This window comes from Odocoileus virginianus, chromosome 5 (genome assembly GCF_023699985.2).
Source record: "Odocoileus virginianus isolate 20LAN1187 ecotype Illinois chromosome 5, Ovbor_1.2, whole genome shotgun sequence".
In the NCBI taxonomy this organism is placed as follows: Eukaryota; Metazoa; Chordata; class Mammalia; order Artiodactyla; family Cervidae; genus Odocoileus; species Odocoileus virginianus.
The window spans coordinates 50,766,396-50,794,101 of NC_069678.1; the positions used below are offsets into that span (position 1 = coordinate 50,766,396).

The following is a 27,706-nucleotide window of genomic DNA, read 5'->3' on the forward strand; positions in this document are numbered from 1 at the left end:
GGACCAAACTTTAAGCTAAAATAACAAGTTTATAATTATGAAATTTGTAGCATCCACACACAGGAATGGGAGCTGAGGAAGGGTTATTCTTTGGACAGAAGGCACAAAATTCAATATCAGATTAAATCTCATTTCAGGGAAGTTAGAGGCTCTTTTAAGTCTTTTCAAATAGTGGGTTTTGATTATATTGAACATACTTTGAAATAAGGAAGGTTTTGTCTCATAGATATACAGGTAGGTGCTCGGTTTCTCAGTAGACGAAAAATAAAAGATGGCTTCAAGAAGAGTATTGCAAGAATCACTGCACTGACCGCTCCTCAGCCCCTGTTCCTGATCCACAAGTCAGGAAGTGGCCACATGTTTAGGTAGCTGCCCACACTGTAATGCCAGGTTGGCATCCATGCATTCAGAAATAAATCAAACTGACACTTCTGGGTTCTCTGTTGTTATCAGATGCCCACAATATAAATCTCCAGGGGACCACAACTCCAGACCAGATCTCTCTTTTCATAAGAGATTCACATACCTTCCAAAGTCACTTGGTGAGAAAACAGTGCATTTCAATACAAAACAAAGGCTATCCTGTGATGCAGAACTTTTAATCCAGCTGATTTAGGGGAAATCTTTCTATCTGCCTAGGCCTTCTGCCCCCCTTCAAGATTTACTGAGAAGCTTATAAGTATTGAAATCAACCTCCAACACCAGAAATCTTTTGTTTTATGAAACTTAGATGAATCAATTATAACCTGTTTGTGCTGAACAGAGAATCAATGTACAATTATTTAACATGGGAGACCATGATACCTCATCCAGAGGACAGGCAACTTGATTCTAGATTATATAAACCATTTACCAGCAAGATGGCAATGTTGATTCCAGCACTGTAGCTCGTAAGGCAGTCTCAACTCCATCTAAGCAAAGAAGGTGCTTTCCAATCAACCATTTGCCTATTTGTTAAACAAATATTTAATGAGCAGTTACTTCGGGCTGGACTTCCCTAGTGCTCAGACAGCAAAGAATCTGACTGTGATGCAGGAGACTTGGATTTGATTCCTGGGTCAGGAAGATCCCCTGGAGAAGAAAATGGCAACCAACTGTAGTATTCTTGCTTGGAAAATCCCATGGACAGAGGAGCCTAATAGGCTACAGTCCATGGAATTGTAGAGTCGGTCATGACTAAGAGACTAACACTTTCACTTCACTTTGTGCCAACACCATCTTCTAGGCTGGATGTGCATAGATGAACAGAATACATTTCTTATCCTCAAACTTAGGGGAGAAAGGTGATGAGTACTATGAGAGGTGAACAAATGAAAGAATAACATTTTGTTCCTGACAAAGGATTTAAAATCTCTCCAGAGAAGGTGGCACTTGAATAAAATCTTGAAGATAAAATAGAAGTTCACCAAAGCCAAGGATGAAGAAAAGGCATTACAACAGAATGATCATCAATGCCAAAAGCAGGAATGTATGGAGGAAAAAAGGGCCCAGAACTATTGAACAGGTCAATACAAGGGGACCATCACATGATGTCCGGAGGTTGCACGTAAAGTTGGACAGGTGTGTTTCTTATTAAAGAGTTACAAGATCAAGAAGGCCTTTCTGTAAAGCAATTATTCTTCAATTAAATACAAATAAAGTAGTAAAAAAAAAAAAAGAATGCCTTTGAGACTTATACTAAATCTCTGGATCCTTTACACATAAAATTTTGCATACATATTCAGAGAGTTCACCAATTTCCTGACTGCAATTTGTAGAACCAGGCTTAAGAATCCCTAAAGCTAGAGAGGGCTGCCGTCTATGGGGTCGCACACAATCGGACACGACTGAAGCGACTTAGCAGCAGCAATGCTAGAGAGGTTTTAGCTGGAAAGTTTACTTAATTGCATTTTTTACTATTATTACTATTTTGGTTAGGGAGCTGGAGGGGGAATCATCCTGGCATCAATAAGCAGAACAGAAAAGTGAATTACTAGAGTCTGGACAATGGAAAAAAGTGTTGAAATAGTGCAGAAAACACCACTGCACAGGTTCTTAATTGTACTGGCCAACATCAAGAAAGTAACGTGGATTTTTATAAGCTCTGGCCTGTTATACTTCCAAAAGTACATTTCAAATATTTAAGTTTTAACACTTAGGAGAGAGAGCTTTCAATGAGGCCAAAAATAGGGGAAATAAAAGAGATGAAAAGAGAATTTCATAATTCTCTTCTTCATGAGGGTGGCCACCCAACAATAGAGCAATCATTCTATTCATCACTCACATTACAGTCAGAAACACAAGTTGATTCTTTCAACACAGAGCTCATGCCAAGAGCTGGATAACAAAATTGCATGGAGTGTGAAATGGCAGAGATATTCCTTGAGTCAAAGTGTTTTTATCTCAATAATTCTTATACCAATAGTCTGCTCACTTAAGTTAAATTAAGTGAAGAATCTACCATTTGTTACAAGGAACAAGCAGCCTATTCCAAAGATTGCATTCAAATCCAATGAGAAATGTATATCATACTGTTTTCCTCTCTTGTTTTGAATTGCGAGCACATGAAATGAAAGAGGGAAGGCAGGAAAAAACAGGGTAGCACGTTCTCATTGCTGATCACTTAATCAAGAATCTAGGACTTGGAATGATGGATGGAAGAAGATCTGAACAACATACAACAAAATATATTCCAGGAAGCACTCGGAGACAGATGCTATGAAGACCAGAAAAAGCTACAGCTAGGTGACAGCCACAGTTGATCCTATAGCATTTTTGGGCCCCTTACAGCCAAATCCATGTTGTGGCGGTAAAAAGTGAAAGTGTTAGCCGCTCAGTCGTGTATGACTCTTCATGACTCCATGGACTGTAGCCCGCCAGGCTCCTCTGTCCATGGAATTCTCCAGGCAAGAATACTGGAATGGGTAGCCATTCCCTTCTCCAGGGATGTTCCCAATTGTGGCAGTAGCACATAACAATAACAACTGTGCTGCTGGTTATTAAATAATTGGCCCCAGGTCACATGGTTGGAACTAGAACCCAGACCTTTTGGACTCTTCCCAAATTCAGAACTCTATGCATCATAAAACATGATCTGGTTTCTTCGGAGATTAATCAAATCATACTTCAGAACTAATGATGCATGAGCCTCTAAAATTTATTTTCATTAGGGGATCCAGAACACGAAAAGTTTCTTGATTTTCACTCTTACATCTCACACCAATCAATTCCATCTTCCCAACAGAAGCAGTCCTGGAATCTTGGATTTACAAGGGTTTCCCACCTCATCCCCAGGAGGACCCGTACACCAGCTGCATCAATCTGTACTAATCAGTTCAAAGCCAACATGACCATTGCGTGAGAATAAACTGCAGAAAGCTAAAGCTTGTGCCCCAACCAGGGGCAGGGCATCACCCGGGTGAGGTGTTATCTCTGGACACATCAGACTATGCACCTGTCAAGAATGAGATGGTATTCACCAAGTTTTTGCAATACTTTTGAAGCTGTAAATGTCACAATTAGGAACAATTTGAAGTTCTTGCTCTCATAAATATCTCTGAGAAGAAGACTCCAATAACACCATGTTATACTCCCAGTTCCAGGCATATGAATAAGCTATTTCCTCAGTCCAAACTCCATTTCCCATCCCAACAGCTTAACCAGGTTAATTTTCACTGCTCCTTCAATTTTTTTTTTTTAACTCTAATTTTTTCAGGAGGAAGCCCTTGCCAACTTCCCCATGTCAGAGTTAGGTCACCTCTACTATGTGCTTCCCTGGTGCTTTCCCCTAAATTGTAATGATCTGATTACTTATTTATATCTGTCTGTCAGTAGATTACAGGATCTGTGAAAGCTTAAGTTGTCCCATTACCTGGCATATAGTAGACACTCAAGTATTAACAAAATGGAATGAATAAGACAATTAATCATGCATACAGGTATGAGATATCTTAAAAAGTGAACCAAACTACTAAAATACTTTTAGTTTGTGTAAAACACATGCATTTAAAGAATAACTATAAAAATTGAGAATTTACTTGTGTAATATGCATACTTTCAACACTTAATTTTTTCTGTCTTTAATGTCTGCTCCAAAATACAAAACTACTGATAGTATAGATAGGCTTTTAAGAAATTATTTATAATCATACTCCAAAGTTTCAGGGCAAAAAGTTAAGAAGTTTTACCCTCTGTGCATATTTTGACAAAATTTACTAGATCATTAAGTGAGTTCTTTGAAATGTGAACTAAAGAACCTTCAAAAAAATTGAGAAAATTACAGTAAAAAGAAATTAATTGGGGGAAAAAGCTTCTACTTCAGTAGAGTTTGCCATTATAGATTTGCAAGCAAAATGGTGTTCACAAATAATAACAAGCTTCTTCATTCATTGATAAGTACTTTCTCTGTAAGAACCATAATGAGTCACAGGAATGATGCAGGGCTATGGCAGGCTTTACAGATCAGGAGCCCAGAGCAAGATCTAGAACCATTCCATAGGTCTCTAGAGATCCAATTCTCCAACCCCAACTGGCTTAACATAGAACTAAGACAGAGTTAGAGGATGCAAAATCTATACATCAAATGGGTCATTTCTATCACAGAATTCTGTTCAGTTACAGTGAGAAAAATTCAGACTATCAAATAATGCCATTTCATACATCATATGACATGTTCACCATATCCCATCCCACCGCTGCCTCATGCCACTCACAACATGCACTTAATAACATATGGCCAAAGCCCAACCTCCCGTTCACTCTTCAGGGCCCTTGTCACCAGGAAAACCCCCATATGGTGCCTCTAGGGAGGGCTCGCTTCTGTGCACAGGGGAAGAAGAAGACCCACTGGCTTGGCTGTAGAGACAGGTTAGGAGAAAGCACCAGGCAGAGGTGTCCCGTCTACGAGCCCAGAGGTTTACATTTGTGCCCATTCTGCAGTAATCATAGGATTACATGGGACCTCAAAAACATTTCGTGAGTTCTCAATACTTCAGGCATTACGGGTTTTCTAAGATGATGACAAGAACAAAGTCCAAACTTAAGTAAGGGCTAGGAAGTAACTAAGAAGACAGAAGAAAGGAAGCAGATTATTCAGTCTTAAAACAGACCACTGAAGGCAGACCATATCAGCCATATGCCTTGTGAGCACTTCTGTTATCATGTGCCAAGAACCAAACTGCAAATGTGAAACCATTCATCTCACTGAATTATCCAAGCAGTTTCCACGGCGGGAATTAGCACCTTTGCTTTACAAAGAGGAAACCAAATCTCAGAAGGTTCAAATCACAAAGCTAGGCTCAGTTTCTTTACTTAACAATCATGTGACTTTGAGCAACATATTATAGAAAATCTCAAGGCATAATTTCCTTAGCTATAAAATAGGGACCATAGCATTACCTACATCATAGGACTGTTGAAAGAATTAAATACAAAAATGCATGCAAATCCCTTGGGGGTCTGATACAGTAAGTGACAGGTACAAGCAGCAGGAGTAATTGTTAACTGTGAAAGTGAAAGTCACTCAGTCCTGTCCAACTCTTTGTGACCCCATGGGCTATAGAGTCCATGGAATTCTTCAGGCCAGAATACTGGAGTGGGTAGCCTTTCCCTTCTTCAGGGGATCTTCCCACCCCAGGGATTGAACCCAGGTCTCCCATATTGCAGGCGGATATCTTTACCAGCTGAGCCACAAGGGAAACCCAATGGTTAACTATACTGAAAATAATAACAACAACAATAACAGCAGTAGTGATAACAAATACAACAATATTACTATGAAATGCCAGAGCTAGAATTCAAATATAGGTCATTCTGATTCTGAAGGCTTTACTCTTAATTCTTGTATCTGCAGTATAGTACTTAGGTAGTAAGAATCAAGATGCTTGAATGGATGAAGGGAGGATAGAGTGAGAGAGGAGGAGAGAGGAAAGAGGAGAAAAGAAGGAAGGGAGAAAGAAGGAAGAGGAAGGAGTGGGGAAAGAAAAAGTAAGTAAATTAATATTTGCTAAATACTGATATATATGAATACATTGTGTATATGTGTGTGTGTGTGTATGTATACATATATATAACATTTTCTGCAGAAAATAAACATTTTTTTCAGCTTTTCTTTATCTCCAACAGGCAATATGCACATGCTGCATTCATTCTTTAGTTTGAGGAAAACAGATTGTTTTCTTCACCACTGTACCTCTAGCCCCAAGCACAGACTCTGACAGGCACAAGTTCTCAATAACAATAAATACTTGTTGACAGAGTTTCCTCTCAAAGGAGATTCTGATGAGAATGGAGGTACTCATCAGAATGAGTTCAAGCCTCCAAGGTCTCTAAGCTGGACAGGAGGCCGCAACCTTCTGGAAAGGCTATGGTGCTGCTCTGTCCAAAGACAGCCTCCTGGGCCAGGTCAGGCAGTGAGAACCTGCCCTGACCTTTGGTCTTCTCAAATTTATGTTTGGAAAGCACCTTTAAGTTACAAAAGAGCTAAGAAGCAGTCACCATGAGCAGCAGTGAGGAGGCACTCTTTATGCTAACAATGAGAAATTCATAAGTTCCACTGGATGTAGGAATAAAGATTTTGCTGGATCTAAGACAACAATTCAGACCATCTCATCATGAGAGAGATAAAATACTTGATTCACAGAGCTTTTTTAACCTCCTTCTGGACTATGATTAAAAGAAAAATCTGCTTCAAAAAATGAAAGGGATTTAGGATCACAATTTAATTTCCTCTTCTCCTTGAGAAAAACACACAAAAACACAAAACAAAGTAACTGAGGATTTCTGAGAATTCTCTGTCAATAAAGGAAAGTTATTAAAGAAGCCGAGAGAGGTTTAAGCTTTTCCACGGGGAGTTAAAGAGTACTATTATGATTTCAAAACTTATATGTTAAAAGACTTCTGAATTGATAGATTTAATCGTGTATGAAATTAAAATGAGGTGTTATCTTAAAAGGCTGAATTTATTTTAGGAGAATTCAAGCATTTTAATATATGCCCAAGGCTGACTGTTTATCAGAGTTGGCATTTTTAAAATAACAAGGGATGATTCTAATACTTTCTTCCTAACAAGATTTGTAATTTATGTAGCAGGAGCAACTTAATGTGCCAGTGATTTGTCCTCCTGCATCTGCAATTGATGACAAAGCACTAATTTTTACACATCAAAGACATTAAACCTAGATTTTCTGGGCATTATTGACCTTTACTGTACCCAAAGTGGTGCAGAAGAAACAAATTATACTGCAGTAAAGTTTCACATTTCCTTTTCACATTGAATTTTATTCACTGGTTGTCTCAAAACTACTAATCAGTAATAAAGTTTTGTCTTTAGAAGATGCTATTCCCATGTGACATGGGGGAAGAAAGGGGGAAAAAAGGAAAACAGTTTGAAAGTGGTTATTCTACCTGTATATTACTAAATTTATCCCTCAAAGATATAAATTAGGTGACCTCCTTCCAGGAAATCTATCCAGGCCAGAACAGAAAATGGGAAACATAATTGGTGCAACAGCAGAAGTTTCTTGAGCACTATGAAAGCCCAGCACTTTTCTGGCCCTGGGGACATATCAGTGCACATTGCAGACAAAAGTCCTGGACCATGTGAGGCTTACAGTCTGTTAAAGGAATGGTTTCTGTTTAGTCCCTCGGTTGTGTCCAACTCTTTTCGACTCCATGGACTGTAGCCCATCAGGTTCCTCTGTCCATGGAATACTCCAGGCAAGAATGCTGGAGTGGGTTGCTATTTCCTTCTCAAGGGGATCTTTCCAACCTAAGATTGAACTCGCATCTCCTGCATTGTGGGTGGATTCTTTACCACTGAGTCAACAGGGAAGCCCTATAGATATAGACAGATACATCTGTGTGTGTGTGTGTGTGTGTGTGTGTGTGTGATTTCAGATGGTGACAGAAAAATAAAGAGTAGAAGGAGAGACTGTAATTTGAGCAAAATCCTAAAGAAAGTGAGAGTAATTGTGCACATATCTGGAGAATAAGGATTATAAGAGGAAGAAAGAGCAACTTCAGAGACCATGAGATGGAAAAGGTGCTTGGAAAGCATGGGGCAGGGCTCAAAGAACAGCAGTGAGACCAGTATGCCTGAGGCAGGGGCTGAAAGAAAACTTGGAGGTAGCTGAACCTATCACCCAGCCTGTTTAAATGCCTTTAAATTCACCATAAAATCTGTGAGGTCTCTGTAAATTTCCAGAGCCTGGCAATCCTGGCCACTTCCAGGATGCACTACTGTCAGCAAAGCAGTTTCCTATTCCTTTCCTGGGGCTTCCATTCAGAGGATCTCTTTCTACCCTCTGAAATGCCAGAGAGAGGAACTAAGCTTAGCTTCCTATGACAGGACAAGCAAGCAATGTCCAAGACTCTTACTTCTTCCAACTCTTCTCCACACAAAGGGCTTTGTTTCCTTCGACTTCCCCTCAGAATGTTAGAACTGCCAGTCCACCCATTGTCCTGACATCTTCCCCAAAGACACTGCAAGCCTAAGTAGGACATTCTGAACTTCCTGCAGGAGGCATTTTTCCATGCAAGTAATATTGAAAGACTGTAAATATGGAGTGAACATATGGAGAGACTCCCTCAGCTTAGACCTGTAATTCCCAAACTTAGCTGCACTTTAGAAGCACTGGGGGGAAGGGAAGGGAAGTTAAAAATCCCAGTGCTAACACTGAGTCCCACACCAATTAAAAGAGAAACTGTGCAATGACTCAGTCATCAGCATGTTTAACTTCCCAGGAGTTCCAATGTGCCACCCTGAGTGTCTCATCCTATTGGTAAAACTAACTTCTGGCAGCAGCACATGGGCCGTAACACTGTAAGCCACAAATTCTATCCACGACCACTGCAACATTTCTTTAAATCAAGTGTAAATCATCATATTTCTCCTGATTTCACCTTAAAGGATTAGATTTAAACTATCTTTTCAATCTATTAAGTTCTCTCTGAATTCTGATTTTTAAGTCAGCTTAGGTCATCCACAAATCCAATCAATATATCCCTATGTTTATCAGAGCTATGAACATTAGCTAGATTGAAGTGAAGACTCACCCTTTAAAATTCTACTAGAGACCTCCTTTCATGCTGTGTTCACACTAGCCTTTTATATCACCACATCTGACACCCACAACAACCTCATAATGTCAAAATTATTATGCACAATCTGAAGATGAGAAACCAGTGATTCAGAGAAGTGAAATGACTACCAAGGATCACATAGATTAAGTGAAAGAGCCAAGAATTGAAGCTAACTCTAAATCCAACTGCAAGTTGAAAGCTCTTTTCATTAGCTGCTTCTCTCAGTTATTTAACTAGTTAGCAACTCACCCAACTATCTTATTACCCAGCAATGACTGAGTCATAAATAGCATAAGAACTGTTCCCTTTGTCTTGATAAACTAACTGCATCCACCTTATTCGTCTAATTGTGGTTCAACAGATATTTACTGAATACCTTCTACGCTATAAGCAATGAAAATATGAGAACTCAGCAATGAAAAATAGATTTAAAAATTTCTTCTTTCATGAAGTTTATATTGTTATGCCAATCACAGAGGAAAATGAAAGGAATCTGTCATAATTTCACTTGTGAACTCTTGATGGCTTCTACTTGTCAAAATTTCTTTTATGGGTACTCGGAAATCATCCTTTTGTGACTTGTTCTAGAACCTTTTCCAGAATTTATATTGCAACAATCTTAAAAACATCTCATGTGCTTTAAAGAAAATAGCATAGTGCTGTTAAAAAAGCAAAATTCAACTGAGTAAATTTTAAGATCTTATTGGCTTTATTCAGTGATTCATGAATCAGGCAGCATTCCAACTAGCAGACAGAAAGGAGCTTCAAAGAGCTATAAAAGGCAAGAGATTTTATAGAAAGAAGGGAGCGGGAATGGGTAAGTTGCACTGAGCAAAAAAAAGCAGATTGGTTCTTGCAAGGTTACTTCCTTTAGGGATAGCAAGGGTTTATCAAACAGATTGGGCTTCCCAGGTGTCTCAGTGGAAAACAACCCATCTGCCAATTCAGGAGATGCAGGTTCGATCCCTGGGTCAGGAAGATCCCCTGGAGGAGGAAATGGCAACCCCACACCAGTATTCTTGCCTGGGAGATCCCATGAACAGAGCAGCCTGGTCTGTTGTCCACGGGGTGGCAAAGAGTGGGACATGACTTGGCATCTGAACAAAAACAACAGCAATCAACCCGATTATCTAACTAATGCTGATCAAATGATTCCTGATTGACTGGTTTAGTATTCCATTTCTGAAAGCGGCAAAGTGTAATTAAGTCTCAGTTTGGTGACACTGGGCTTACCATAAATGACTCCATTTGGGGCCTGTTGTTTTTAATAGTGCTTTTAAATAAAGGAGAAGTGAGACAATCTGAAAATTTAGTTGCACCATGAAAGAATGAAAATACAAAAGCTAGCTCTCTGTACCAGTCGTGGCTAATAGAACTCTAAGGACTGATGGAAGCATTCTACATCTGAGCTGTCCAAATAAGACAAATAGGGTAGCCACTAGCCTCACGTGGCTGCTGCTGCTGCTGCGTCGCTTCAGTTGTGCTACCGCATGCTTAAAATGTGGCTAATGTGACTAAGGGAATAAACTGTTAATTTCATTTAATTTTAATTAATTTTTACTTAAATTTAAATAGTCATATATGACTAACAGCTGCCATATTGGATCACACAGCTATAAAAAGGAAGCTAGGATATGAAGTGACTACTTCTCAAAGTGGAGAGGGGGACAAAAAAATTTCTAAACTCAATCTTTATGACCCTTGGTTATTGCTTTTTCCTGGGTTTCTTTCAATGACATTTAATTGTTTGCTCCCAAAACAATTCTGAGGGGCAAGAAGTCCATTATTGCATTCATAAAAAAGTAAGCATTCACTTCTGACCTAAAATAAATTAGGTAATAATCATACCTAATGGGGGCTTCCCTGGTGGCTCAGCAGTAAAGAATCCCCCTGCCAGTTTAGGAGATGCAGGTTCTATCCCTGGGTTGGGAAGATCCCCTAGAGAAGGAAATGGCAATCCACTCCAGTATTCTTGCCTGGGAAATCCCATGGACAGAGAAGCCTGGTGAGTTATAGCCCATTGTGTCACAAAAGAGTTGGACACAACTGATGGCTAAACGACAACAACAAATCATGCGCGGAACTCATGTGCTGTGTCTCTGCAAAGCATCTCTTTTGTGGAATTTTCACAATTGAGAACATGTGCCTGAATTGGTGCCTGCCTTCCCTTAATCAGATAGTGGTGGCCACCAGAGGTAGATACCCTCACTTGCTGGCTTATGTCTAGAAAAGGCAGACTCCTCAACAGATTTTAGAGGAAGAATAACACCTGATACTATTCCCCTCTCTAAAAGTTTGTTTTAATGTAGATGTAACTTCACAGGACCTCTGATAAGTATTCAATAGGCCTCTAAATTAGCACATCCCTGCGGTTCTACTTGGAATAAGTACAGCGAAAAAACATGGTCTTAATAGGGCAGAAACTGACATAGGTACATTTTGTTGTGGTGTTCATTGCTTTCAGGTCAAATATTTTTTGGCATAAATAATGAAACAGAGCAGGATCATATGGTCCTTGACCCCACGTCCTCAGTCAGTCTTTTGTCTGTGGAAAAATTTTAGCTAAATAATAAGTTTAATCAGACAAGTGAGAAACTGTGGAATCAAAGGAGAACAGTCAAAGGAGACCAAATAATGATAGTTTAGTCTTTAAGCAAGGGCTTCCCTGGTGACTCAGGCGGTAAGGAATCTGCCTACAACACAGGAGATCCAGGTTCAATCTCTGGGCCGGGAAGATCACCTGAAGAAGGAATTGACAACCCACTCCAGTATTCTGGCTTGGAGAATGCCATGGACAGAAGATCCTGGCAGGCTACAGTCCATGGGGTCACAAAGAGTCGGACACGACTGAGAGACTCTCTCTTTCTATCTCTCTAAGCAAAGTCGAGGACCTTTAGTTCCCCCTCAAGGGCTATAGATAACATTCTGAGCCATATCCTGTGAACTGTCTTTATAGAGACTGAAACCCTTACCAGGTGGAAGAAGTTAACTACGTGATGACCAGACTATAGCCATGATTTAAGCTGCCACAATTCCAAGAATTAGCCTCAAGGAAATGGAAACAAACTGACCCTGGAACTGAAGATTAATTGTACTTAATCAAGATGATGCTGGTCAGATCACCAATGACCAATTCCAAGATGACTGTCAGAGGTGACTATACTGTTCCTGCATGTAGCCGCCCCCTCCCTCCACCTGTAAAAGCACTTGCCCTCTGAATGTTAGTGGGGAGGAGTCGACCTTCGGAGAGGCACCCCTCCACCCCTACAGTTGCCAGCATTCAAGATAAAGCAAACTTCCTTTCCACCAAACTTGTCTCTTTATTGGTTTGAGTAGCAAGCTGATGGACCCCAATTTGATTACAATAATACTGAGAAACAAAACCAAGATGAAACTTTACTATAATTATTACAATACAAGCGACTGTAACATAACCCTAAAATCAAATTAAAGTGGCTTACAACACAATAAAGATTTATTTCTTGTTCAAATAACATCACAGCTTCATGTGAGTTGATGGAGGACTATTTCCACGCAGTGTTTCAGGGACCAGCCTGCTTCCATCTCTGGCTCCACTATCCCTAAGCTTTTCCACCGTACCCTCTGAATCCAATCATTGGACAAGCTAAGAGACAATATGTTGAGGATCACAAAAGAGGACTAAACAGATTTTGAGGTCCCAGATGTCTTTCCCACCAAACTTCATTGGCTAGACTTCAATCCCGTGGCCCTACCCAACAGGAAAGAGTGAGAAATGCAATTTTAGCCATGTGCCCAGGAGGAACAGGCTTGATGAACACATAGCATTGTCTTTGCTTATTACTAATTTGGATTATTTAAGAAACAGTCCATCCTGAATTAATGAAGTCATCCATTTATTCATCGAGTTATTCATTTTAAGCATATGAAACAGATGTAGCTATTTACTAAGTGTTTCCAGCACAGAACAGATCAGGCTTTACTATATAAACCTCAGATGTTCTCTTTTTCCCCTCCTGTGTCTTAGATCCATCAGCGGTACCCACAGATACTATCTAGCCCAGAAAGTAACTGATCATATACTGCAAATGAAAATTCAGAACCAAGAAAGTGGTCCTAATTTCACTAGACTGATGAGCTTCCTTGTAACAACCCTGAAACATTTCATGATTAATCCCCAAAGAATTTGTACTTCTTAATCATGCACCTGCACCTGCATTTCAAAATGGTCTCAAAAGAAAAAAAAAAAAAACCTCTTCTCACGGAAATCACTCTTGTGCCCAGAAAAAAATAGAAAAAAAATCAAATTGTGGAATTCTTCAATATTGCATGAGAGACATGAAATAAATTGTAATGTTCCATAAATTTTTTAAAATCCTTGGTGGATGATCAAATCCTCCCCATTACTATCATTAACAAAATTGACCATTAATACTATATACACTAGGGGCTTCCCAGGTGGCACAGTGGTAAAGAATCCACCTGCCAATACCGGAGAAGCAAGAGACGCAGGTTTGACCCCTGGGTAGGGAAAAGTCCCTGGAGAAGGAGAATGGCAACCTGCTCCAGTATTCTTGCCTGGAAAACTTCAGGGACAGAGGACCCTGGTGGGCTACAGTCCATGGGGTCACAAAGAATCAGACACGACTGAGCACGCACGCATGCACTATACACTAGGCAGGTGTTTTTTCCCAGGAAAAATTTCTCTCTGTGATCCAGCACCTCTTTAAGTTCAGTGAATTTAAAGTGTAAACCCTCAAGAAGCAGTTTTCAAATGATCAAAAAAGAGAATCTGCCAAAATAAGGGTCTTGATTAAAAACCAATATGATTACTACAAGCACAGGCTGGAGGCCCCAGCCTGCTGAGCCCTTTGAAAATGCTGCTTATGGGACAAATATGGTCCAGAGAACACCAATTTAATTTTAACAAAATGAGATTGTCTGGAAACATTTCACTATATTCAACATAAGGGAGCAGTTTCCAAAAATGAGGCTTAGATTTTTGGAAACAACTATTAGGACGCCATCTAAGGGGCAAGGTCCGAAGTGTGATTACTGTGATATGGAGTGTTTTTCTGAGGGTGGAAATGAAGTCTTTAATATGGCTACATGAGGCCAAATGGACAAAAAACGGTATCAATGAAATGTTAATGTCTACTGGATATGTTTAAATGAGAAAGGCTTGCAAGTGCGGGCTGTTATGGAGTGAATTGTGTCCACTCGAAATTCATGTTGAAATCCTAGCCCCAATGTGACTGTATTTGGAGATGAGGCATTTAATTAAAGTTAAAAGAGGTCATAGAGGTGAGACCCTAATCCAATTGGACTGATGTCCTTATAAGAAAAGAAAGAGACACCACAAATACACACACAAGGAAAAGGCGACCATTTGCAAGCCAAAGGGAATTCTCACCAGAAACCAAGCCTTCTGGGTTCTTGATCTTAGATTTCCAGCCTCCAGAACTGCGAGAAATAAACTTCTGTTTACTCCACACAGTCTGTGGCATTTTGTTATGGAGCCCTAGTGGACTAAATAGGAGGATGAATACAGAAAGCCTCAGGCCATGTTAGAACAGGTGTCCAGAAAAGATAACAAATTCAGTTCACTATAGATAAGGTCTGAGTCACAGATCTCAGAACAAAGGGCAACATCAAGAAATATTTGCTAAGGAAGTGTACTATCCCTTCAGCATACAAGTCAGAGAATGGGTAGTTATGGTTCATATGAGGGAAAAAAAATGAAATACCTAAGGTATGTGCAGCTCTCAGATGCAATTACAGTTTGGCAAAGGCTGCCAAGTTACTGAGTTGTTGACTTGTAGAAAATGCAGTCCTGAATCCAAGTGGGGCTGCTCCAGGAATTGACCAAAGTAGGTGGGAAATGGAAGACCCTGGGGACAAGTTTATCTTAAAAGAGCTAGGATGCTTGAATACAATTTGGGGGCAGCAATTCTCTAGGGAGAGTAGGACATAGCAGGTAAGGGTGACCAATGGGCTACACTGGCTGAAATCAGATGGTGGCTCTCACTGCAAGACCCCCACTGAGTATTAAATAACTGATGGAACATAAAAATCATCCTGGGCATGAAAAACACAAGCACGTGCTATGTGATTTTTTAACAACTTTTATATAGTTTGCTTTGGCCTTTAACAAATTCCCTTATTTGGGGGTACTTCAAGATTCTGGGTGAGTAAGCAGATCTTTGTTCCCCACAAGAAACACCACTACCTCTTCTTCCAGCTTCTCCCCTGAAGGTAAGTTAAAGCAGATAGGATGCCAGCCCACATGACATGTTCTCAAGTATTAGAAAAAGGGTCCCCCCTTGAGGGTGCAGCCCTGAACCAGGTGCAAAGCTTGGTAAGGAAAATAGAGGCTGGCAGTCAGCCCCCATTTGTGCCCTTGGACCAGCATGCTTGAGCAGGAAGCAATTTGCATGACTATGAGATGCTCTGATGTAAAAGATAGTCTTTAAAGCCTCATGAGCCGCTGCACTCACAAAAGTACAAAGTCCATGCTTTTATCTCAGCACAAGGTCAATGGCTACAAAAAGCACTCCGAGTGCAACGGACACAGGGTAGAAGCAACCATCATGACGGGCACATCACACACCTACTCTCAAGAGAGTGCAATTTAGAATTCACCAAGTCAATTGTATCAGCCCAGCATATTCTAAGACACCTTTGAAAAGAGGAGAATCAAGTAATAGAAGACCTGAGAAATCACCAATATATATGCAGAATAAGCCACTAAACACAAAAGCTTTTAGAAGTACAAAAGACAAATTCATCTCTAAAGGTGAAGCATGGAAGGTTTCTGGAGACCAAAGAAACTTGAAACTGGGCCAAGAAGAATGAAAGAAAACACCAAAGAGAGAGATAAAAAGAGGCAAATAAAATCCTTACCAACACTAATCAGCCAGAGAAATGTGGGGGGGAAAAGCCTACAGAATACAGGCAACCCAGTGGAAGAGAACATTTAATGTGAAAAAGATTTATGATGCATACTACTCTGGGTACAATGTGATTGGAAAATGGTAGAGGCAGATGTTTAAAAAAAAAAAAAAGGTGGGAGCGGGGGGAATCAACAATAAGTCAGAAACACCATCATCAAAACGGAAAGAGAATCCTGCTACTCAGGGCACTCAGATCCTAGTCGAAGATGAGTCAGCAACAGCTACAGCAACCCACCCTACCTTTTCCAAGCCCATCATCAGCTTTTGAGGTTTGACTCAATGGCTGGCACTAAAAAGTTCCCTGACTGCTTCCCTCAGAAAGTTTTAGACTCAAGAGTCCTTAGATTTCATCCACAGAAGCAATTCCAAGGTTCTGGAAGACAGAGGCACATGGTTTGAGTCTCTGTTCTCCTTCCAGTAGATTTTGTTGCTAATCCTTTCATAGACTAAGTCTTCAGTCAAATGTTGGGTTGTAATCCTGAGCTTTTTCTGCTCAAGCAGGTATAAGATTATGATGGCTAACCTTGTATAACACCTGCTATGATCTGACAGTGTGTGTCCCCAGCAAAATTCATATATTGAAATTCTACCCCCCAAAAGGTGATGGTATTAGGAAATGAGACCTTTGGGAGGTGCTTAAATCATGAGGGTGGAGCCTTCACAAGGAGGATTAGTGCCCTTATAAAAGAGGGTCCAGAAAGATCCTTTCCCCTCCCACCATGTAAAAAGACAGTGAGAAGTCTGCCACCCAGAAGAGGGCCCTTATCTAACCATACCAGCACCCTGATCTTGGACTTCTAGCCTCGCAAACTATGAGAAAGATAATTTTGTTTTTTGATAGGTCACCAAGTCTGTATGATATTACATTATAGGAGACCAAACAGATTAAGATAATACTTAATCATTTGCAGAACACTTTGATACAGAAAACTTAGTGTCTTAGTGATTGTCAGGACATCCTGTAAGATGCAGCACAATCACAAGAGATGCCCCAGAGAAAAGGACCCAGCAGATCCTGAGATGGGGTGGAGAGTTCTGGGGTCCTGGGTCCCTGCGTTGCAGAAGGGGTGGTATAGTTCCCAGGCAATTCATCACTTTGCCTGTGAGGACTTCTCACTCCATGGGTGGGAGCAGCCAGAACAGACCACTAAAGTATGTTTCTTTCTGAAGCACAGGGAAAGTGCAGAAGAATCCAGTTCCTCTTGCCCAGGTCTAAGGACAGTACAGCTTCCTCATGAAGGGGGTTCCAAGGTCAACTTATATGATAGGCACATTGGAGCAACCAAGGTGAAAATTGAACAGCTAGCAAAGAATATGGACTGTGGAGAATCAACACTAGAGAGGAGATTAATTTAACATCCATCCTTTAGCATCAATTTGAAATGGGGGCTGGGGGGCAGATAACTACCCTTACTGTGTAGTTTCCCAAATGGTGCTAAACCCCATAAGCACAAAGAGCAGAGTGAGCAGATAGCCAGGCACCAAGGAGAAGCATGGGTTCTAGAACAAGACTATCAGAATTCAAATCCCACCTTATCACTCTCTGGCCAGCTATGGATTTGGTTTCATAATTTATAAAACAGGGCTAACAACTACCTCACAGAACTGTTAGGAAAATTAAATGAGATTAATCATGTAAAATATTCAACACAGTGACACAAATATAAAAAGGAAAAAACTTATTGTTACTAGTTACCACTAAAAAGACAGAAAGATAGAAGAACCAGAAGTCAAAAATACTAGATTTACAACCCTCTCTTAATATGGGGTAGAAACTACCTGAGGCTTACTTCTTTGGGAATTCTTAAGAAATGTCAATGAAATAAAAAATGAAAAAAGAAACATATTGCTTCCTCAAGGAAAGCAAGCACCACTCCATGATATGTTGTCTAATGCTGCTAATTTAGGGGAATGAAAAGTACTAAATCTGCCATATAAAGAAAGACAGGTTAACCTGAGCAAGGTGAATGGAATTGTTTTGCAGGAAGGAACCACTTATGTGTGAGTTTAGTGGCCCAGTAGAAAGACTTTTACTGCTACAATTGTTGTTAATAACCATCACTACCTACTGAATGCCTTCTAAGTGCCAGTACTTTGCTGTGAGCATTAGTGCTACTCTTTGTACATCTCTGAAAGTTATAGATGTATTTAGTTTTGCTCAGAAATATTAAATAACTTGTCTGTGTGCATGCATGCTAAGTCACTTCAGTCATGTCCAACCCTTTGCAACCTATGGACTGTAGCTCACCAGGCTACTCCATCCATGGGATTTTCTAGGCAAGAATATTAGAGTGGGTTGTCATGCCCTCCTTGAAGGCATCTTCCTGACCCAGGGATTGAACCCACATTTCTTGGGTTTCCTGCATTGGCAGGCAGTCTATTTACCACTAGTGCCACCTGGGAAGCCCAGGCAACCAGTCGAAAGCCCTACAATGGAAGACTGGCAGGGCCAGGATTCAAGTCCAAAAATAAGTCAAATGACCATACTCCTAATTCTACCATCCCACCATCTTCCACAGCCTAGAGGAAAATTAAAAGCCAGCAGCTCTCAGTTAACTCAGGCTGACAACAGATGAGGAAAGATTATATTAATGCCGGAAGGTGGTATTATTTTCTGTGCTGTTCTCGCTTCACTTGAAAGCATTCCTTCAACATGGCTTCATAAAACTTCATCATGTAAGATTTCATGGGATTATGTTATGGTCTTGTTTTTCTTTACGACCTCCTTTTTCTGTCTTCTGACTTATAAGCTTCTAGAATCTAAAGACCAGTCCTCATGTTTTGTTATATCTTCTCAGTAGCTAGAACCAAGCCACTACATGAGAGGAGTTCAAGAAACCACTATTTGAATAAATGAGTGATGTTCTAAAGAGAGAAATAATGTAAGAACCAAACTGGGAAGATGTAATGGCACTGGCTATAGTGAGAAACATAAAGGCAACTTCGTTCAATTCCAAGATGGAAAGTAACACTGACATTTGTTGTTTGGGGAATCCATGGTCTAATCTCCTTTAACGTCCTTAGTGCTTAATCTGTCAGTCACCACACACAGATTTAGTACTTGCTGCCAGGTATCCATTCTCAATTCTTTGAAGCATAAAATCGGCAGCATCAGATAATATAGCTGTGGAAATGCTTTTGGTTTCTTTGGGAGGAAAAAATATATATATTCACTTTCATTTTTTCTCAATCCTACTGTAGATTTCCCTCCTCCTTGACAACATAAAAATCATAGCAGCAAGGGTCCCATTCACAAACACACACTTATTTCCCTCAGAGAATGCCAGTTGGGACCAAACAAGATGTTCTTTTGATCTGGGACTCAGATGTCCAGCAGGCACATCACCAGGATCTCTCCCCCTCCACATCTTCTCCACCACACTTCTGGCCCTGAGGTCAGTCTTCCCTAGGGCATGATGACTTGGGGACTGACCTGTGATCAGGGGAACCTTGAGCAGGCAGAGAGTTAGGCAGGGAGGTGTGGTGGAATCTCCACATTAAGAAGGCAAAGGGAGACGGTAAAGCAGTGAGTATACAACAAAAGACTGCCCTTTCTTCTAAAGCAGGCATTCCCCACAGTACTAACATGACATGGCATGAGCTCTTCACTCAGGTAGAACTGAAATGCTGATATGCTACACTTACAAAAACTGCACAAGTCTTTTTGGCCACTCAGATCTAAACTGGCCCATCTTTTACTCACCACACATTGAGTGAGTCATGATTCTGGAGCCAAGAATTGTGCTATGGGGCTGGGAATGTAAAGACGAGGGAGAGAGCTAGCCTGCCCTCAAGGTCCCCACAGCCCAGGGAACAAATGATGGGAGTAACTCTAGTACTGAGGAAGTTATAGAATTGCTAACATTTACTGCAAATAGATGGGGAAACAATGACAGATTTTACTTTGGGGGGCTCCAAAATCACTGCAGATGGTGATTGCAGCCATGAAATTAAAAGACACTTTCTCCTTGGAAGAAAAGTTATGACCAACCTAGACAGCATGTTAAAAAGCAGAGATATTACTTCCCAAAAAAGGTACGTCTAGTCAAAGCTATGGTTTTTCCAGTAGTCATGTATGCATATGAGAGTTGGACAATAAAAGAAGCTGAGCGCCGAAGAATTGATGCTTTTGAACTGTGGTGTTGGAGAAGACTCTTGAGAGGCCCTTGGCCTGCAAGGAGAGCCAACCAGGCCATCCTAAAGGAATCAGTCCTGAATATTCATTGGAAGGACTGATGCTGAAGCTGAAACTCCAATACTTTGGCCACCTGATGCAAAGAACTGGGCTCATTTGAAAAGACCCTGATGCTGTGAAAGATTGAAGGCACGAAGAGAAGGGGATGACAGAGGATGAGATGGTTAGATGGCATCACTGACTCAATGGACATGAGTTTGAGTAAAATCCAGGAGTTGGTGATGGACAGGGAGGGCTGGCGTGCTGTTGTCCATGGGGTCATAAAGACTCAGACACGACTGAGCAACTGAGCTGAACATTTACTTAGTGCTTGGCAGGAGCCCAGCATTGCCGTAAGTGCATTTACATATACCAATTCATATAAGTCTATATATGACCCCTATAAAGTAAGGTACAATTCTACACAAGATTCCAAGGCTACTGGCAGTCTGATGGAGTGCTATGGAAATCCAAAGAAATCTCCTGTGTCATCCCTCACTTCCGTTCAGCTTCTCAGTTGAGTTTTCTTAAGAAACTCTAAGAAGCAGTTACCAAAGGGCTAAAAAATTATGGCAGTGAAATTTATTTATTTGCTTTAAGATAATTGCTTTATGGTGTTGTATTAGTTTCTGTTGTACAGCAAAACCAGTCAGCCACACGTGTCCATGAATCCCCCCTTCCTTGGAGCTCCTTCCATGTAGGTCACCACACAGCACTGAGTGCTCTGTGCTAATCAATAGGTTCACATTAGTTATCTGTGTTTACACCACTATGTATAAAATCTGTTCTTATTCAGTCACTAAGGCTTGTCCAACTATTTGCAACCCAATGGACTACAGCATGCCAGGCTCCTCTTTCCTCCCTTGACTTCCAGAGCTTATTCAAACTCATGTCCGTTGACTTAGTAATGCTGGGCAACCATCTCATCCTCTGCCACCCCCTACGGCAATAAAATTAAACATGAGAAAATTCTATCAAATCTCCCTACACCTCACAGAAAAACACTGCTATTACATGATATTAGTATTAAAACAGACATCCTGCAATATGGAATATTCTGAACAGTGCACATTTGTTCACTGGATACCTAGGAGAAACAAGCTCCTAGGTATCCAGGCCAACAACTACTCCCCCCCACACCCCATCTCCTACCTCCACAGTGGGATAAAAAGAACTCCTTCTACCTTCACGGCTCTCCCAGGGTACCCAGCTCCACCCTACTATTCTCCACAGACACTAGCCTTTGTTTAGAGACCAGATTAAAAGGGCAGTGTCAATTCCAGCTCTTTCACTCTAAAATTTAGAGTAATTCTGGCAGGTGAGAGGATCAAGATTTTATCCATAATATAGAATAAATGGTGAAAATGTATGATGGAAAAAAGGATTTCCAAGAATTCCTACACTTTGAAAACACAATTTCCATCCAAACAACATGCTGAGTATAAATCATTTAATTATCAAATATTTACTGCCTATGTTTTCTTGTGACTCCTTGGCTTTTATTCAAATTTTTCAGTATTTGAACGTAGACTTTCTTGTACTTTTGTACAGGAAACTGTTAAGGAACAGGTTCACACGTAAATTTCTTTTTTCTCTCACTTTACTTTATCCTCTGGAGGGCAAGGGTCCATTCCACTGATTCGAAACCCTCAATGTGTATCAGAATCACCTGGGGAGCCTGTAAAACTTACCAATGACCACCCTAATCCCCAGAGGTTTTACTTAATTGATACTGGGTCGTTTTAACTCTCCAGAGCTTTGACTGAGGTTTCACACATGGCTGCACAGTGAAATCACCTGGGGAGTTTTATTAAACTAGTGATACCTAGGTACATACCACAGACTCTGATTTAATTGATGTGAGTTCTACCTTCATTGACCTGAGTGCAGCTTCCATTGATCTGAGTGTGTCCTTCATTGATCTAGGTGCCCCTTTATTGATCTGAGCACTACCTTCACTGATCTCTGTCCTTCATTGACCTGAGTGTTTCATTCATTTATCTGAGTGTGTCCTTCATTGACCTGAGTGTTTCATTCATTTATCTGAGTGCTGCTTCCATTGACCAGAGTGAAGCTTTCCTTGATCTGAGTTTCACCTGGGTCTCCCAAATTTTCTTAGTAGACTTTAAGCTCCAAGTGACTCTACTTTGAAGCTGAGACTGAGAACAAACAATTTCTTTGACACATATCCTAACATCAAGCATGGTACTTGCATATGGCTGACAGCCATTTAGTTTTCTTCGAAATATAATGAAATTTCATTTAAAATTTTCTAAACCCTGATTCAACAAACTTCCCACAAATTAATGAGAAATAATAAAGTCTAATTATATATTAAAAGTGACCATACTTGGATCCTATAAAACTACAGACCTGATTATCTGAGGAAGTATTTCCTTTCTTGACAGAAAATTTCTTCACAATTAAGATGAACTGAAGAACTTTCAGATCTCCCTTTTTAACATCAACAGCCCAGAGGCCACATCAATATACACCTAATAAAACCAGGACTTTGAAAATGCAATGCACTAAGGCCACATATAGATGACAGACTTAAATTTTTAAAGACTCTAGGCAGATTTTCCACTGGGAAAAAAATGTATCTCAACATCTAAGACTAACTGGTCTCATCAGCATAAAATAGGCAGTCTCTGATTACAGACTCTTCACTCCCCTAATTTGATGTTGTCAAGTATCACCTCTACATCCCTTTCCAACAACTCACTGTGCACATTCATCAGGTCCCATGCAGAGTTTCAACAGAGCCAGGACTGGAAGAAGATGAGGCAGGAGGACTTGGTAGAGGTGGGGGCACTCTTCACCTTCCTCTAATGCTCAGCTTTCTGAAAGCAGAGTTTAGGGTTCCATCCATGTATGTATTACCTCCACAACCTTTCAGAGGCCTTACACAAAGATTCATAATAAATACTTCTGTTGAGTTTCTTTAAAGCCTTGGAGCTAATTGTATACACACACACACACACACACAAACACACACACACACACAATCTACCCATACATCCTTAAAGGACCCCCTTCAGTTCAGTTCAGTCACTCAGTTGTGTTTGACTTTCTGTGATCCCATAGACTGCAGCATGCCAGGCCTCCCTGTCCATCACAACTCCCAGAGTTTACTCAAACTCATGTCCATTGAGTCGGTGATGCCATCCAACCATCTCATGCTCTGTCATCCCCTTCTCCTGCCTTCAATCTTTCCCAGCATCAGGGTCTTTTCCAATGAGTCAGCTCTTCCCATCAGGTGGCCAAAGTATTGGAGTTTCAGCTTCAGTGTCAGTCCTTCCAATGAATATTCAGGACCGATTTCCTTTAGGATGGACTGGTTGGATTTCCTCGCAGTCCAAGGGACTCTCAAGAGTCTTCTCTAACAACACAGTTCAAAAACATCAATTTTTCGGTGCTCAGCTTTCTCCACAGTCCAACTCTCACATCCATACATGACCACTGGAAAAACCAGAGCCTTGACTAGATGGACCTTTGCTGGTAAAATAATGTCTCTGCTTTTTAATATGCTGCCTAGGTTGTTCATAATTTTTCTTTCAAGGAGCAAGTGTCTTTTAATTTGATGGCTGCAGTCATCATCTACAGTGATTTTGGAGCCCAAAAAACAATGTCTGCCACTGTTTCCACTGTTTGCCCATCTATTTGCCATGAAGTGATGGGACCAGATGCCATGACATCAATTAACAGTTTCCCCTGCTTTCTGGATAAGGGACAGCGCTTCTGAGCTAAAGGCAAAGGCGTGTGCAGTGGCTCTGTCTCTTTATGTGTCATCCTTCTATTGTAGTCAGGAAATTCCCGATTTGCCCTCTGTGTCCTTCACAGTCATCCCTGACTTCTTGCCACTTTACCCGGAAGGAGTGCTGAGTCAGTTAATTACTTTTGCTTTAATGGATTCTGTTATTTTACCAAGTCAATGCTCCCAGAGCTTTGGATAGTTAAATTTTACTAATGCATTTGCCAATATATTTTGCACATGCCAAACACTATGTACATTGGGTTATGAGTCATTATAAACTAGAAATTGACATTCTGCATCCAAGAGCAGATTCATGCCCTGTTGCAAGTCTTCCTGTTAGAATGCCAAATGATTCTATCCAAGGCCCTTCTTTGTCTCCTTCATGCTGAGGCCTCTGATTCTCCCCTGCTTTTTTGCTAAAATACATATATATACATATGTACATATATATATATATACACAGATATATATGTATATATATATGTATATATCTTTATACATATATATGTATAAAGAAGCTTTCCTACTATGCTTGATAAAGGTCTGAGAAAGAACAACGACAAAACAAAATGAGATGATGAAGTTGGAAAAAATGAACTAAATGAAATGAGAGCACTGAATATGAAATAGAAGTGAAACAGTCCAATTGTTTTTAAACATGGTTGTTCATTAGAAACACCTGGAGCTTTGGAGAAAAAAGCAATACCTGGGCATTTGTACTTCTCAAAAAATTCCAAGATAATTCTGTTATGCATCTGAATTTTTAAAAGTGATTACAAGTTTTTTCTATTAAATGGTAGTTTTTGTGATATAGAATTCTATTATTTTCTGTTGACCAATCATGACACAATGGTGTTAAACTAATAATAAGTTACATAGTCACAACAGTAATAGATGTTTATCAGTTTTCACAATCAATAGCCAGACAAAAAATAAAAGATAATTACAATAGCAAGCCATTACAGAAACATGATTAACCTAACAATATAAAATAACTGCATAAAATTTGAGGGGTTAAGTAGAGTAATGTGGTAAGTGGAAGTGTATACATGCATATGTTCTCATCTACCTAGCCAGTCTGTGTCTTTTGGTTGGTGTATTTAATCCATTTACAGTTAAGGTAATTATCAATATGTATAATCCTATTACCATATTCTTAATTGTTTGGGGTTTATTTTATGTAAGTCTTTTCCTTCTCTTATGTTTCCTGCCTAAAATAGTTTCCATAGTGTTTGTAGTAAAACTGGTTTGGTGGTGATGAATTGTCTTAAATTTTGCTTCTCTGGAAAGCTTTTGATTTCTTTATCAAACCTGAATGAGAGTCTTGCTGGGTAGAATATTGCTGGTTGTAGTTTCTTTCCTTTCATCACTTTAAGTATATCATCCATTCCCTTCTGACTTGTAGAGTTTCAGTTGAGAAATCAGCTGATAACCATATGGGAGTTATCCTTACATGTTATTTTGTCATTTTTGCTTTTAATCTCCCCAGCTTTTTATCTTTTTTCCCCTCTTATTTTTTTAATTTGGCAGCTCCACTGAAATATACTTTATTCATTGTAGTCTTCCTTTTTTGAACAGGTATTTTCTCCCTGCCACCTACTTCCTGAGAAGCCATTATTTTTTCCTATACACAAGAGAACTACAAACAATTACCATCAGTGCCAACTAGCCATACAGCCACTTATCAGTTCTGTTTCCTCCCAATGATAAATTCTCTTTCCCTTTCAGATTCTCAGTCTCAACATAAGGATTCAATAATCTGGGTTTTTTTTTCCTTTTTTTTCTTTTTTGCTCACTATCATATTTTCAAAGGTAACTCTTCCTGGGGTAGAGTAGGAGAAGCCTGAAAGTTCAAATATGGATGACATTTTAATGGCAATTTCCATGGCCCGGAGAGCATCTGAGCCTCAAGATATTTGTTTTTATTAATTATAATAGTAAATAGTATTGTCTAAGTACTTACTCTATGCCAGCACTGAGCATCTTATGTGTATCATTACTTCTTCATCTTAACGACCTTATGTATTATTAACCCTATTTTAAAAGGTGCCATCAGTTTTCACCAGGAGGTTGACATTATCTCCTTTCTTGTTTTCCCACATTCATGTTCTCACCTCTGCAGTCAATGGTAAAGAAACTTGTCTTGAAACATTTAATAGGTCATATCATTGCCTCCCATTCCATTCTACCATCTTCTCTCTGTTTCTCTCCTTAGGAAAAGTAATGCTCTCCCACTACCCTTTGAGTAAAGGACAAAATCCTTAGCATGGCTCTGTACTAGCCCTACCTGTCCATCCAGTTTCATTTCATAACCCCCAACTCCCTGGTTCTCAGCATAACAGCTAAACCATTCCCAGCATGTTCCAGGCTCCCTTCTCAGAACCTCTGCTCAGCCTCACTGCTCATTCACCCACCCATTCATTCTCTTCCTTCAGCTCAAGAGTCACATAGTCAGGGAAACCTTACCTGAACTCCCAAAGTTCATATGCCCATTTGTATCACCAGGTCCTTCTTCTTCATACTACTTAGAAGTTATACAGAAAGTTGGAATCTGACAAGTTTGATTAATGCTGGCAAGCTCTAGAGTGGTGGTCCTCAGAATGTGGTTCTGGAACCAGTAGCATCAGTTTCACCTGGGAACTGGTTAGAAATGGAAATTCTGGGCTCACACCCGTGATGGACTAAATCAGAAATCTGGAAGCACATGGAGTTATCTGTATTGAACTCCACAGGTGATTCTGATGCTTGCTAAAATTTTAGGAGCAATGTAGATGGTAAGTTCTGAGAGGAATTTTTGAATTATCATGATATTACACCATATTTAATGAATGAATAAATGAAGATGAGAAGCCTAAGACTCTGAAAGGTTAAATAACTTGTCCAAAATCAAAGATCCAGCAAGTAATAGAATCAAGAAGTATGATTCTTTATCATCATGTTTGCAACAATTTTTTTTTCATTCCAAGAAAAACCAAGAAATATTGCTCATTCACATTTATACTGAATAATACTTGCACAAGTTTCTCAAATTCCCCTTTCCCTTAAACATTTTTCCATACACTCTCACTTACATAAACACTGATGACAGGATGTTAACTTATAAATACTCAGTAAAAGTACCTAGAAGTTTCTAAGAAACTTACTTTGGGATTCTGAAGTCTACAACCAGGATGAGATGAAGTGAAATTATAAAAGTGACTGTGAAAAGTTTTCTTTAAATGAACATAACTGGCATTTCTAAAATAGCAGCATGCTACATAAAGTCCAATTGATGTTAATAAATAATTTGAAAATTAAATAATAATGAAAGTGGATATTCAAAACTCACTTATCTAAAAAATTTATATGTGAAATCAGAATTTTCCAATCTATTATAGTTAGAAGTCAATTATCAATTTTCCTTATAACTTTACACACACATACACATGCACACACACCCCCCACACACAGATCTAACAACCTAATTAGTAGGTAATCATATTTAGGTAAGCACAACTGTTGGCTTTTCACCTCTCATTATAATGATTGCAAATCACAAAATAACTTTAAAATTGTGTTTTTATAGTAATAAAAATGCATATAAAGTTAAACAATCTTAATGTCACTGCTTTAAAAAATTTAAGGAAAAATAAGTGGAAGTTTCTTTTTCTGCTCCGTTAACCCCACTTTCCCAGAAGTAATCATTTGTAACTCTTTGGGGCCTATCTATCACAATATCTTTCTAAACATACCGAGACATATCTAACTTTACATTCAAGTACATATGTCTGCATAAAAATATAT

The 27,706-nt window shown here is 39.7% G+C and overlaps 1 protein-coding gene across 3 annotated transcripts in view; it reads right to left on the reverse strand.

The window, feature by feature from the left end:
• ST6GALNAC3 (ST6 N-acetylgalactosaminide alpha-2,6-sialyltransferase 3) overlaps positions 1–27,706 on the reverse strand; it is a 591,798-nt gene that overhangs the window by 436,287 nt on the left and 127,805 nt on the right. Inside the window, exon 1 of one of the 3 annotated variants that reach the window (XM_070467901.1) lies at positions 13,253–13,277. The exons of the other annotated variants lie outside the window; for them this stretch is intronic. Within the exon in view, the coding sequence (XP_070324002.1) occupies positions 13,253–13,258 (6 nt within the window). The 5' untranslated portion in view covers positions 13,259–13,277. Of the gene's footprint in view, positions 1–13,252; positions 13,278–27,706 lie in introns of those variants that run through there. 3 annotated transcript variants of the gene reach the window in all.